General features: G+C 35.7%; 1 protein-coding gene across 3 annotated transcripts in view; it reads right to left on the bottom strand.

Moving 5' to 3' along the window:
• The window catches only part of DIAPH2 (diaphanous related formin 2), an 824,298-nt gene that overhangs the window by 750,087 nt on the left and 58,370 nt on the right, over positions 1–15,841 (bottom strand). For all 3 annotated transcript variants that reach the window (XM_075999380.1, XM_075999381.1, XM_020285092.2), the window contains exon 4: positions 2,955–3,059. In XM_075999380.1, coding sequence (XP_075855495.1) covers positions 2,955–3,059 — 105 coding nt within the window. The remainder of the gene's footprint in view (positions 1–2,954; positions 3,060–15,841) is intronic.

Genomic DNA, 15,841 nt, shown 5'->3' with positions numbered 1-15,841 from the left:
AATCACTGACATATTGTGCCTATTTCAGGATTACAAATCAGTAGGACACCTTTTGCAATAATAACAAAGCTTGGTTTTCCATTTCTAAAAACATGCTGGTGTTTTGGAAATATACATTCTTTCAGGTTATTTTTGTCCAAATATGACTATATGTGGCCACATATGACTATAAAACATTTTACACCAAGGACTCTAGCACTTAACTTTGTTTTCACTTCATGATGAAAGTTTTGATTACCTGTAAAGCATTTTCACAAAGTGATAGCTATAATCACATCTACTTTAAATGAGGAGACATTTTAAATCAGTGCATCAATATAATGAAAAAGCATAAAAAAGCACAAGACATGCAAAGCATATTTAAAGCCTAATGAGAGACAAACAGCACGATGGAAACCTTGGTCGTACAGAAGTAAATAGCCATATACTGGGTTATAACTGGTGCAAATTTTATTGTTCTGATCATGAAGAAGTCAAAAGACTGGAGTATTGTTTGTCACTGAATGCCATTCCTTTCACCTTCAAAAAGAAATTACATAAACAATTTTTGTGGTTTTAATGATAGAAAACACAGTACTAATTAATGTCTAAGGAGAGAAAGCTTCAAAACATGCTTGTCAACAGGCTTTCTTCCATCCATAATATTTGGCCCATGAAAAATACTAGCAAAAAAATGTTTAATCTCAGAACTCTCATGAAAATGCTATGCATATGTCAGGTGTTCATATGTATGCTGAAGGAAACATATAAGGACTATAAACTAAGGAGTACTGATCTTCAGACAATGCCTTAAACATAGAATGTTCATGTCTTTTGAGAAGCATTCAATTTACATGTTTTGAATAAAGCAATTCAAGTGAGCTCATCTAATATTTACCCAAATTTTGGCATTTTAATCTGAAAAATGAGTACATAACTTAAAGTGTACATATCTTTGGTCACTTGAAGAGGAAATAATATGAGAGTAAATGAAAACACATTCTGCACATAGATCAAGTAATAATCAAAAGGTCAAAGAATAAGAGCGTCATATAATCTTCATTATATTCAGTCTCATTTACACAAACAACAATAACAACAACAAAAGATGAGCCAGAGACAATAACGAAATTTATCACTGAAACCACGACATGATTATGCATATATTATTATCTATTATTATCTGTACTTCACACTCGGATTCGGTTATATATATTTACTAGTGTATAAGCTTTTAGGTATTTGAAAAATAACACTAAATGTATATCCTGCATTTCCTTAAGCATTTTACTCTGAACAATAACTTGAGTGCAAAAATGAGAAGAGATTCATCAGAATTTCAAAGTAAAACCCTATGCATCACCTAATTCTATTGAAAACGACGCTCATGGCAAATTCCACTTATCACTTGAAACATATTTCTGCCCTTGGATACCAGAAGCAAATTAAAAAACATGCTGTTGCTCTGCTCTGGCAGAGCTGCAATGTGTTATGTTTAAATAGTTCGGCATTCAGATTTAGCTTGCTTAAAGTACAATATAGAATTAATACAATTGTAGAATTCAGAGCAAAATGTATTAGTAATTGCCACTGGAATTACTGTTCTGACATAGCATTAATAGGATAGCCAAATAACTTTAGAACATATTTTTCCCATGAAGACCTGTTTTCTTCACTGCTCAATTTTTTAAATTTAAAATATATATGTCTTATATGTATGTGTATGCACATACATACATGCATATATAATATATATAAACATACATATATACACATAAACTCACTGAGTGTATATATACATACACACACATATATACATACATACAGTTATTTTATGAACTCTAGATATCAAAAGCTTTCTCCTTACAGAAATATAAAAGATGAATTTTGCTATTTCAAAAATATGACTCTCAAAGAGATTTGATTAAAGCTCCTATTAAATGCCCCCCTTTTATATTTTTAAAATTAGTTTATTTTTCTTTGTAAGGCCGAGGCAGGAGGATCGCTTGAGCTCAGGAGTTTGAGACTAGCCTGAGCAAGAGTGAGACACTGTCTCTATTAAAAATAGAAAAATTAGGTGGACGTCGTGGCCCATGTCTACTCGGAAGGCTGAGGCAGGAGGATCATTTAAGCCCAGGAGCTGTATGTTGCAGTGAGCTATGATGACACCACTGCACTCTACCCAGACCGACAGAGTGAGACTCTGTTTCAAAAAAAAATTATTTTTGATTATTAGGGATACATAGGGTACATGTGATGTTTTGATACAGGTATACAATATATATTAATCCAATCAGGGTAATTAGGGTGTCTATCACCTCAAATATTTCTCATTTCTTTGTGTTAGGAACATTCTAATTCCACTCCTTTAGTCATTTTAAAGTATATCATAACTTATTGTTAATTATAGTCACTTTGTTGTGACTCCTTTACAATAATTGAAGAGGTACGATAACAATTATGAAGCAGCTTACATAGTTTGCAGTGCATAAAATAATGAAAAAACAAAATAGCATAATAAAAAATATTGCTAAAAATGTCATACAAGCAGACACCAGACATGTAGCTTTAATATAAATTTAAATAAAGCTGTGACTATGCTATATTTGTGTCTTCTCCCTTAAAATAGGAAATTTTCATCTCACAAAATATTTTTTAAGTGGAATACCTGCAAACTGTTGTCAATTTTGGGTTAAGCGCAGAAAAATCACAGCACCCAAACTCACTGGATAACCTCAGAGATTTTGTATCCTTAGTCTGCCTTGTTTGTAATAATTAAAGTCTCTCATTTCTAATGATGAACAGTTTAGAAATATATATTAAGTTTGTAAAAATACATATATAAATTAATATCTAAATAGTCTACATGAGTAAACTGAAGCAAAATTTGAAGAGCTGAGGTTTGTTTATTTTTCAGCAGACAATGGTAAGTTAATTGTTCATTCTGTTGGTGCCAGGAAAATATCCCTACTTACAGATTTGGCAGTAGCAGAAATATACTGGACAACCATCTCACGCTTGGTGGTAAAATCTTTGTTTCGTAAAGGAGCTTTTTTTTCTTCGTTAAGGTTCATATCCTCCTGTAAGAAAGAACATTTACAGTGAGCACTGATAAATTTCTGCTTAAGAATTTCAGAAGATGGCTGACCAGAGACACCAGCTGCCAGATCGTCTCAGAAAGAAGGAAAAGTTTTAGATGAAAAGGAAAGAAAAAGCAAACAACCAAACAATCACAGATCAGGGTGTAATTATGAGGGAAAAGTGCCAGAACCTACCAGACATTCTATGAGAAGAAGCTGTGGAGCAGAACAAGAAGGAGCAAGGTATTGGCAGAGGTCAACCCCCTAGAGCAGGCATCCTCAAACTGCAGCCCCCGGGCCACATGCGGGCATTTTTGCCCATTTGTTTTTTTACTTCAAAATAAGATACGTGCAGTGTGCATAGGAATTTGTTCATAGTTTTTTTAAACTATAGTCCGGCCCTCCAAAGGTCTGAGGGACAGTGAACTGGCCCCCTGTTTAAAAAATTTGAGGACCCCTGCCCTATAGGCTTCAAGTTCAGCAAAATGGGTAGGTGTAGTTGCTTTTTTTCCCCCTCCTTGACATCTCTGGCAGTCAGCAGGCTCCTGAGCTGCTGGAGACCCTTCCCACCCTCATGAGCCCAAAAGCTGCTGCTGCCAGTGAACTGGGAGTTTCTTGAGGACAAAGCAGCAGGCTGCCAGTGTCCTTGGGGTTGCCTCCAGTCACTACGGATCCGAGCTTAGACGGCAGGTGTCATGCTGCTTCTCCACCTGCTGTGCACCTTTGTCCTCCCCAGGGAGCTTCAGCCCCTCAGCATTTGTCTCACTCATTCCCACACAAACATTTCCCAATTCCAGCCCACACCCCAGGAACCACAGAGTCCGGTGGGTCTGGGGGATCTGTGTAACCCCAGAGCCTGGACATTCTAGGCAGGCTGCCTTCCAGAGAGAGGGACAGAAACTAAAGATAAGAGTGCTAGCTGTCGTCCATTCAGACTCTTTTCCTCCCCTTCCCCTCCTCTACCTAAGGCTATAAAGAGAGACGATTGAGCCAGGGTTCTCAAGAGCTGCTGCTTTCCCCCCCCCCACCCCCACCCCATTGGTGCATACACCACACTGGGATTTCCACAAAGAGAGGGACTCAACTAAACACCTGCAGAGGACTAAGAGGTGCTCAGACAGGGACCTCCCTGCTTACCAGCCCTGCCTGGTGCTGCAAGCCCAGCTGCTCCATAAGAGCAGGGCACACCTCGAAGCATAGGGACATCAAACCTGCTTGAGCACCCCACAGACAACTCGGGTCCAGCATGCTTTGCCCTGGCACAGTCAGAGACTGATCTTTAGGGACCCAGGGACAGGCCCACAGGCCAGATCCTGTACCCCCAGGAGAATATCGTGTTGCTGGGGGGCACAGAAGGGAGATGTGTGAACTAATCTTGGAAGGTGAGAGAGCCCACATGGGCAGAACTGAAAAAAGAGCACAGTGTGGGTCCCAACCACAGCACGCTCATGGAGCAACCGTCCCACCACAGGAAAGCCGCACTCTTAGTCCAGGATAGAATCTGGACAGGAAAGCTCCCAGCCTGCAGTGCCATCATGGGGGAGCTCAGCTAGTTTGAGCTCCTACCTTCTGGCAGACACCAGAGGGAGACTACAGAGCAGGGTAGGGGGCAGAAGACAGAAACCTGCCCTGAAAGCCCAACTGTGGACCTCACATGGCCCTTGCTTCCACAGCCAGACTTTCTGGCTAGGTAGGGCCATCTTAGGCCCTCCCAGACAGCTTTCCTGAATTTCACCAGACTCACAGCCGAATTTCACCAGACCCACAATGAAGAGCTGATCCCCATACTGCAGAAATTATTCCTAACATCAAGAAGAAGGGAATCTTACCCAACTCATTCTATGAAGCCAGTATCACCTTGATACCAAAGCCACAAAAGGACACAATAAAAAAACTATAGACCAATATCCCTTATGAATACAGATGAAAAAATCCTCAAAAATATACTAGCAAACCGAATTCAACAGTACATCAAAAAAATATTCCACCATGACCAAGTGAGCTTCATCCCAGGGATACAAGGATAGTTCAATATATGTAAATCAATAAATGTGACTCACCACCTAAACATAAGCAAAATATAAGCAGAAAAAAGCATTCGACAAAATTCGGCATCCTTTCATAATAAAGAAGGAACATTTCTTAAGTTTATAAAAGCCATATAAGACAAACCCATAGCCAACATCATACTGAATGGGGAAGAGTTGAAAGCATTCCCACTAAGAACAGGCACAAGACAAGGTGCCCACTGTCACCATTTCTATTCAACATAGTACTGGAAGTCCTAGCCAGAGCAATCAGGCAAGAGAAAGAAATAAAGAGTATCCAAATCGGGAAAGAGGAGGTCAAGCCATTGCTTTCTGCTGATGATATAATCTTATTATCTAGAAAACCCCAAAGACACTTCTGAACTGATAAAAATTTCAGCAAAGTCTCAGGTTACAAAATCAATGTACACAAATCAGTAGCACTACTATACATCAATAATAGTCAAGCTGAGAGCCAAATCAAAGACTCAATACCATTCACAATAGCTACAAAAAAATTCAAATACCTAGGAATATACTTAACCAAGAAGGTAAAAGATCTCTATAAAGAGAACTACAAAACACTGAAGAAAGAAATTGTGGATGACACAAATAAATGGGAAAACATATCATGCTCATGGATCAGTAGAATCAACATTTTAAAAATGTCCATACTACCCAAAATGATTGACAGATTCAATGCAATCTCCATCAAAATATCAACATCATATTTCACAGAGCTAGAAAAAATAATTCTACGCTTTGTTTGGAACCAGAAAAGAGCCCAAATAGCCAAAGCAATCTTAAGCAAAAAGGACAAATCTGGAGCCATCACATTACCAGACTTCAAACTATACTACAAGGCTTTATTTTGTAATACATATGCATATGACACTTTCATTAGACAATTGTTTTTCTTCATGTTGAAACTCATGTTAACCCTTACAATATACAAAGACACCCTTGATAGGGTCAAAAAATCAAGTTGGAAATGAATGTGCTTCAAAATGCAACATCAAGTGAAAAGTCAACCTACAGAATGAGTGAAATGTTTATAAATGAAATGTCTGATAAGGATATGGACCCAAATGTGCAAAGAATTCTTACAATTCAACAAAAATAACCCAATTATAATTGAGCAAAGGATATCAATAGACATTTCTCTTAAAAAGATATACAAATGGTTAATAAGCACATGAAAAGATGCTCAACATCATTCACCACTAGGAAAACACAAATCAAAACCAAAATGAGATACCAATTCATGTCCACTAGGATGGCTAGGATAAAAAAAATGACAATAAGAAATGTTGGCAAGGATGTGGAGAAATTGGAACCCTCACACATTGCTTGTATGAATATGAAATCATGTACCCACTTTGGAAAACAGTCTGGCAGTTATGCAAAAAGATAAACACATGATTTGTTACTATTTGACCTAGCTTATACCCAAGAAAATTGAAAACATATGACCACACAAAAACTTGCATAGGAATGTTCATAGAAGCATTATTCATGGTAGCCAAGAAGTAGAAACAATCCAAGTGTCTAGCAACTGATGAATGGATAAACAAAATTGTCATATACAATGGGATATTATTCAGCCATAAAAACAAAGTACTATAGCATGGATGAATGTTGAATCGTATTATGCTAAGTGAAAGAAGCCAGTCACAAAAGATCACATATTATATGATTCCATTTATATTAAATGTCCAGAATAGGCAAATCTATAGAGAAGAAAATAGATTAGTGGTTGCCAGGACCAGGGAGAAAGGGAGGGAGAACTGGGGTAAGTCTGATTATGGGTATATATAAAGTTTCTATTTGGGACAATACAAATCTTTAAAAATTGTGGTGATAATTGTACATTTTGAGTATACTAAAAAACCATGAACTGTACATTTTAAACAGGTGAATTTTATGGTATGTGAATAGGCTCTTAATTATTTTAAAAAAAAGCAATATTTTTATCCCTTTACTCTTTCAGTAATTCTGACCATTCTGAGTTTTTTAATCAAATAAAGTAATGGGCAAAGAACAATATTACAGTTATTTTAAAGACTCATGCTAGAATGTGGAAGACAAAGGATCTATGAAAAGGAGTCAAACTGCATCTATCTATTGAATAGCAACTTCATTGACAGCAAAAATCTCATGATCAATATTTGCAATCACTGCAGTAACTCCTATGATGATTCATTCATAGTCAATACCTATAAATTTTGTGTTTATACATGAACTGTTCTCCCTAATCTCTTCCATCAGTGTCTCTACTCTCACCTTTTCTCTTATATCCTTATTTCTCATTTGTATAACTTACTTGTTAATGACTTACTAGAAAGCAGAAGATATTTTTTTCCTCTAACATTGTTGAATCAATGTAAAATCACAGAAACTAGGCTGAATAGTACTTTTAATGTAGTCCACAGATGTTAATCTATGTTCTACATCTGTTTCAACTGACAGGGAACTCACTACCTTCTCGGGCATCCCGGCTCCTCTTCGGGAAGTTTAATTTTTGCCAAATTTTTCCTTGGAGGACTGGATGTAAAACACATACAACAGAATACTAATCATGTGTTAAGGTAGAAGGACTGTTTCTTTTTTTTTCCTTCTCTACCTTTAAAATTGTGAATCACTTATTTATTAGATACATACTATACACACCAGGGACTATGCTGAGCTGGGTAGGGGAGCACAAATTTGATTGCCTGCTTTAATACTCAAATATTATTTATGAAGTACTTAGAACAGTGCCTGATACTTAGTAAATGCTATATATGTTTGTTGACTAAATAATTCATGGTCTAGTAGGAACAAATAATTGTAATAGAAGTATGTATAGGATTCTTTGAAAACACAGAGGACAGACAGAAAAATCAGAGAATTCTTCACCAGAATTTGGGCTTCAAAGGAAGAGAAAAAATTTGACTAAAGGCAAGGAGACCAGCTAGGAGACTCCAGCGGTCATCTGTAATTTTTGGCTGCCCAACACCATTTGAATATGCTCTCTACATTTTAATACATCTTCACATTAGCCGTTCCACCTCATAAAGGTTGAATCTGTAAAAACCACATTTGTCAGTCTCCCTTGTAAAGTGTACAGGCGTGTGGCTTAGTCTCCACCAATAAAATGCATTTATAGTAAGTGGAGATTCAGAAGTGAACTATGTGAGGAAGTGGGCCACAAACAGGCCATCCATTTTGCTGGTATGGGTGGCAACAGAAGTGATGTAATTACGGAATTGACGGCAATAGCTGTATCTTTTTCATTAAGACAGTTTGACCAAGTGGCCCTGGGGTAACGAAAACTCCTTAAGTGGACTATATTTCAGTTGTGTGGTTCTGGAAGTTATTCATATAATACTATCTGGAGCCTGTTTCTGCAACTGTCCTTATTCAAGAGTTGCCTAATATCCTTAATAATATGTTCTAACTCAACTAGCCAGAGAGGATTTTCTTATGTTCAGTAATTTGGGCCATTGAAGTAATTCAAGTGACTAGTGATCAGAGTTGAACTAAGAAGGAATATAGTCAGACTGGACAGAAAGAAATTAATTCAAGAGTCACATAAATGTTATATGAAAGCAGTATTCTTTCTTTCAGGAGAAAATATACCTATTAGCTTCAACTTATCTTCATGTGACGTGGCTTAATACCATGTCTATCTCTTTCAAATACTCTGTGTTTTGATAAATGTAAGGAAGGAAAGGACTTCCACAACCATCATTTTGAAATACTATACTTCTATTAATTCAGCCTGTGACTTTATTATCTTATTGGCCAAGCACATCGTTCTGCTAACTCATATTGTGTTTGTTTTTATCAAAATCCCTAAATTCTGCTCACATATGCTAAGCTATGTCTATTGCCTCAAAACATTCTGGTTAAATTTCAGTTATCATGAATCTGCACCCTCCAAGTAGAATCAACTCTGGAACACTGACAAGATTGTCTGTATTTGTGTATTTCAAAGCCAGGCCTAACAGTGTGGTAGTGCCACCTTCATCACCCTCTAGGTAGTAGGAAAGTAGTTTCCTTCCACTGCCATTTCTACATTACCATGTACCCCCATTCAATTTTTAATGGCATACACTGCTGAGATCATGCCAACAGAGTAGAATTATTTTGTAAGGAGGTAGGAAGTACAGTAAGGAAAATGTAAGATTATACACCTCAGAAGAATGTTGTCAAGATTGAGTGTGATCCTGCATGTCAAGCCTGGCGTATATTAACTAGCCTTCAAAGAATGCTAGCCATTAGCATTGTTATAACCTCCCCAGCCTCGTTTTTTTAACCCACTTTTCACCTTAGCCCTTATGTTTTAATAATGCTAGGTTGTTTGTAGTTTTGCTACATACACTATGCTGTTCCATACTTCATTATTTTGTTCATGATGCTGTTCTCCTTGCCTGAAATATTGTCATCTTTACCACCCTTTCCCTCCGTTAACTGCCTCCTCCCAACCTCTGCTAAATCCATATGTGGCTAACATCAAGATTGTGCTCGACCACTAATTTTTCAGGAAGATTTCCCCTAAAACACCTCATTTGGAAATGACTACCCTCCTCCTGCTCTTCCATATTAATTCCTTATGTAGCACTTACACTGAAACTATGTGGTAAATCAATCTCTTCTAAACTATAAGCTAACCAAGAGCAGGAACTTGTTTATGTTTGTACTCCCAGCAAAGAGCACACTTCCTGGAATGCAGTCAACACTTAGTAAATATTTGCTGAACCAATGTGATATTTAGGACCTTTTCTTTAAATATTTTAACTTACATTAGAGTCACCAACATTTTTAATACCTGTAATTCGCTGCACAGGTTAATTAGGAATGGGTATCATTCACATGAACAGAAGAGACTATAATGACTCATCTTATTCTTATAAGAAATATACTACTAATTAGGCAATTAATACTTCCAAATCATTAACTTTAGCTTTATAATGCAATAATAAAACTATTTAAATAGAGCAATATTCATAATTCAATATTAACTCTAAACAATGTAATTGAATATGAAACTACTTCTAAACACACTGATTTCTCATAGTACTCAAAACAAAAGCAAGCTTTTAGCATGTTTAACATTTATTTGATATATCTACAATACATGAGAAAAATGTAGTATTTTGTGGTTTTAAAAAATACTGTTTGAAGTCTGACCACTTATAATGTTTTTATTTTATTTTATTTTATTTTAACTTATTTATTTCATGATATTGTGAGGGTACAAACATTTTGGTTACATTTTATATCATTGCCTCTCCCTAGCAGGGGTTAGAGGCCTGCCTTTCCCCTCCACAATGCTCACCGTGCCCTATAGCTGTGAGTTTACCCTCCCAATCCCCATCCCTGGATAATATTACTGCCATGTGAGCACCATAGTGTTGATCAGTCAGTACCAATTTGACGGCAAGTCCATGTGGAGCCTATTCCTCCAATCTTGTGTCACCTCACTTCGGATAATGGGCTCAAGCTCAATCCAGGAAAATATAAGAAGTGCTAGATTACTGTCATTTCTTAGAATTCAGTCATATTCCATTGTATACACATACCAAATTTTAATAATCCACTCATGAAATGACGGGCACTTAGGTTGTTTCCACATCCTTGCAATAGTGAATTGTGCTGCCATAAACATTCGGGTGCAGATGTCTTTATTATAGAATGACATTTGCTCTTCGGGGTAGATACCTAATAGTGCTATTGCTCGATCGAATGGTATTTCTAATTTTAGCTCTTTGAGGTATCTCCAGATTCTTTTTCACAGAGGTTGCACTAATTTGCAGTCCCACCAACAGTGTAATAGTGTTCCTGTCTCTCCACATCCTCGCCAACATTTATTGTTCTGGGATTTTCTGATAGAGGCCAATCTCACTGGGGTTAGGTGATATCTCATTGTGGTTTTGATTTGCATGTCTCTAATGATTAGAGATGTTGAGCATTTTTTATGTTTTTAAAGACACATTTGTAAACACTAAACCATTTTTTTCTCCTTCTACATAATGATACAATTTCCCATTACAGACAAAGTCCTTCATTTCTTCAGCAAACATTGTATTCTTAAAGCTATTACTGAAGAGCCATATAAGAGTAGGGTCACATAAGAAGGTCAAACATGGAACTAGCTGCCTATTCACTTGTATTCATGTTCACTTTCATTCTCTTCTCTCTCTCCTTCTCCTTCTCCCCCCAGCACTATAAATCTGTAAATAGGCGACAACATAAATTTTTAAACTTTCCCCTCATCTTCTAACATGATTTCCTATTTTCCTATCTATTGCACTCTTTTTCTATTTTGCTTTATGAGAGGTAAAATGCCAACCTTCTATGTTCTTACATCTCCTTCTTCCTGATAAGATAGAAGTAACCCACATTGTTCCTTCCTTCTATAAATCTGCTATAAAATTTCTACAAATTTGCTATAAATTGTTTCTCTTTTTGCAAGATGTCTTTATTCCAGTTTAAGGCTGGATTTTCCACTTGCTGTTTTTAAATGTGACCTTGACTTCACCATCAAATGCTTGCCTTCCTCATTCTACTTCTTAATGGTAATTATTCAAGTATTCTCCAACTACTAGGCTGGGCGGACTTGTACCCCTGAAGAGAATGAACCAGTGACACCTTAGGACCTAGAAATGTATCCTAGCATGAATACTAATTATACCTATTATAGTATTACAGTAATTATGTTTATTTTAAGGTTATAAATTAGTGGATTTTTACAACATGGGTTTATTTTTTTTCTAAAGGTATATTCCATAATTATTCTACATTCTGTGGGTTAGAAAGGACAAAACATTTCCTTTTAAAATGCCAATAAATGTATAAAGGATTTTCTACATAATGAAATAATTAGCCAATTTTCTCTGGCATTAATTAACTACCTCATGTTTTCAAAAGATCCAGTTAATTTTATCTATATAGACTGTAGCCACATTACATAACGAAGCTCAGATGAAAAACAAAGGTAAACAAAAAAATACATTCTTTCTAAAAATACTATGGAGCCTTATTTCACTTTGTATAATCTAAAAAAAACAAACAAAAAAAAATACTATGGAGCCAAAAAGCAGGGGAAAAGAATGATATTAATTGAATGTTACTGAGTATAGCATAAAAATTCTTCATCTATTTCTGTTTTCAAGGTCCTGTTGGAAGAATCCAATTTTGAATGCCTACATATACCTGTTTATCATCAGGAGGGTAAATTCAGAACACATATTAAATATTTCAATATTATTTTCACTTTCCCATAATCCTTATTCCTCAAGTAGCGGTTTTCAGAGTCCAGAGATTACATAAAGGATCCCTGGGGTTTGGGAAATATTGATTGTTATTCAAAAAAAATTTTTTGTTAAGATTTATTATTTGACATGAGAATAAATATTGGAGTCCTCATTAGATCAGTAGGTCCAAATAGTACATGAGATATCTTAGGGGATGAATGGGGTATTCAGAATGCGTATTTGTTCACTTTCAGTGTATTATAATATACTACAGTTTACGCATACCTGGATAGGTGGATTTACAGATTATTTTATCTAGTTTTAACTAAATCAACCCTCACTAAATGGAAAAGTGGCTCTAAAAGATTCCTGCAAAGACAACAGATTGAGGATAATAGGATAATACCAACAATGAAAGCACAAGGGAACAAGAAAATGCTAGACTGTTACATCTCCTACTCATAAAGCTTTCATCTATCATCATATAGTAAAAATAACAAAAATCTAAGGCTAATAAGCTGGCCCCAAAAGATTGAAATTATTATTTTTTTATATATATTTTTGTTGCTTTTTTTTTTATTTTTTTTTAAGACAGAGTCTCGCTCTGCTGCTCGGGCTAGAGTGCCGCAGCATCAGCCTAGCTCACAGCAACCTCAAACTCCTGGGCTCAAGCAATCCTACCTCAGCCTCCCGAGTAGCTGGGACTATAGGCATGCGCCACCATGCCCAGCTAATTTTTTCTTTATCTATTTTTAGTTGTCCAGCTAATTTCCTTCTGTTTTTTTGGTTTTTTTGTGTTTTTTTAGTAGAGACGGGGTCTCGATCTTGCTCAGGCTGGTCTCAAACTCCTGAGCTCAAACGACCTGCCCGCCTGAGCCTCCCAGAGTGCTAGGATTACAGGTGTGAGCCACCACACCCGGCTTAGATTGAAATTATTACAGGTAACTACTTGAAATATAGATATATAACAATCATCAAAGATGACCTCTCATTGTATATGCATATTGTACCTTAAAATATTAGCTAATGATAGTATAAAGCCACCTCAAATTAGCAGGCCATTTAAAATCTAAGTATCTGGAGCACAAAGAAAGCGTCTTTAATTTTCTCAGTAATAATCAGAATCATGTGATATGCAATCCAGTACCTTAGTGATATTTTGTAAACTTAATGATACATGTTTAGAATCTTCTTTTGAATTTCCTTTCTTTAACAGCAAAAGACAAAAGGTCCCAGGGCATTAAGAAAACACTTGGAAAAAGCAGCTGAAATAACACATGCAAAACACATGGCAGCAAACTAAACTGCATTCCTTTGTCAGCAAATGCCATCAGAAGACATATAGAAACCACTGCTGAAAATCTGCTAAAGTATTTAAAAAATTACTCAGTATGGGAGGTTTACTATATAACTGGATGAATATACAGCATTTTTTTTTAACATTTTAGCTTATAGTATTTGCTAGACTGTTTCAATAATGACATGTATAAATTATTTTTCTTTGAGTCACTAATAAATAGAACAATCTAACAGAAAACTAAATATAATTTGGTGATTATATTACCAAAATAATTTATTTAATGAAAAGATGTTTTATGGAAAAACTATAAGGTTAGCCCACATGTAAAATTTAAGCTATTCCAAGAGGTTAACATCAAAGAGGCCAGGCGTGGTGGCTCACACCTGTAAACCTAGCACTCTGGGAGACCTAGGCGGGTGGATTTGCTCAAGGTCAGGAGTTCAAAACCAGCCTGAGCAAGACCCCGTCTCTACTAAAAAAAAAAAAAAAAATAGAAAGAAATAATTGACCAACTAAAAATATATATACAAAAATTTAGCCGGGCATGGTGGTGCATGCCTTTAGTCCCAGCTACTTGGGAGGCTGAGGCAGGAGGATCGCTTGAGCCCAGGAGTTTGAGGTTGCTGTGAGCTAGGCTGATGCCACAGCACTCACTCTAGCCTTGGCAACAAAGTGAGACTCTGTCTCAAAAAATAAAAATAAAAAATAAAACATCAAAGTTAGAGAGCGCTATGTAGAGTCAATAAAGCTGCTTTTTTAAAAATTAAGAGAAACATATTTCAAATACAATTGAATATTTAACATAATTTGAAATGAAATAGGAAGTAACCATGAAAATATTTTGTACCTTACAGAGATTATCACTGGTTATCTCAAGATAAAGTATTTAAAAAATGTTGAAATCTAGCACGTCTTAGGCATTTTTCATTCACAAAAAAACAAGTAATCCCTTGACATTTCAAAAATTAAACTAACTCCTTTTCAAACCAACTTTATTAGAAAAGGCACACATTGGCAAACCCAACTTCTGGGTTAGTTCCCTTTACCCTTGCTTAAATCACTTCTTTCTTTTACTTCCTGGTGTTAGACACAGTGTCCAGGGCAGCCATGAGCAGACAAACATGAGGATAAGGGTCTACATATTAAGACTGTGGACAGAAAAATGGAAAGAGCCCATGTCCCCAATCAGATTTGTTGAATATCTATTTATTAAAGCCCATCTTGAATCATTTTATTTAAAAATATAGAAGTGAAACACTCTAGATTAGTTCCAAGAACTGATTGTCATCAAGGATGATGGAAATTTACTAGTCACAGTTCAGCAGCAAACTTTTACTTGATTCATGGATTAGACTGATAAAAGTTAATGCTTTGATTTAATAAGTGTTGCTAAAGATGCACTTGTTCCATTTGGACCTATGTATCTTCATCAGATTTATGTTTCAACCATGACAGACATTAAACCAAATATCAAAATAAAAATGAACTTGGAACTAAACCACCTAATTACTGCCTTTTTTTAAGCAAGACATAAAAAATAATGACATATTGATATTGCTCTCACTAAAAAGCTATTAATCATGACAGCAAAGGCTTTTGTATGCCTAATAAATAAAATAAACTCATTTAAAAATCTTGTTCATTTCATGTCTTTCTCATCTCTTTACTATGTATTTTATAATGTATATAATATTAATATATACATATTTGCATATAATTTTTAAATACAATATATGGGTTACTTGTTCAAATATATATATAAATGTATATATAAATATTTTTCTCTGATGGGGTAGAAAATCAAAAGGTTTAGAGAACATGGGACCAGCCCAGAGGTTGGCAAACTTTTTCGGTAAACTGCCAGACAGTAAATGTTTTAGACTTTGAGGGCCATATAGTCTTTGTCTCAACTTATCAACTCTTTTTTTTTCTTTTTTTCTTTTTAAAATTTTTTATATTCTTTCTTTTATTTTTTTAGTTTTATTTATTTTTTGAAACATAAATGCAGAGAATCAACTAATCAATTCTGCTATGGCACAAAGGAGCCATAGACAATACATAAACAAATGGGCATGACTACATTCAACAAAACTTTATTTGTAGACACTGAAATTCATTCATGTGCCCTCAAACAGTCAAGAGACTCAAGAGAAGCAAGATTGTCAAAACAGACAAGAACATCTTTTACATTGTTTATATTAATACAAGGAAGGA

Source organism: Microcebus murinus, chromosome X, assembly GCF_040939455.1.
Source record: "Microcebus murinus isolate Inina chromosome X, M.murinus_Inina_mat1.0, whole genome shotgun sequence".
Taxonomy (NCBI): domain Eukaryota; kingdom Metazoa; phylum Chordata; class Mammalia; order Primates; family Cheirogaleidae; genus Microcebus; species Microcebus murinus.
This window is presented reverse-complemented; position numbering and strand designations above follow the sequence as displayed.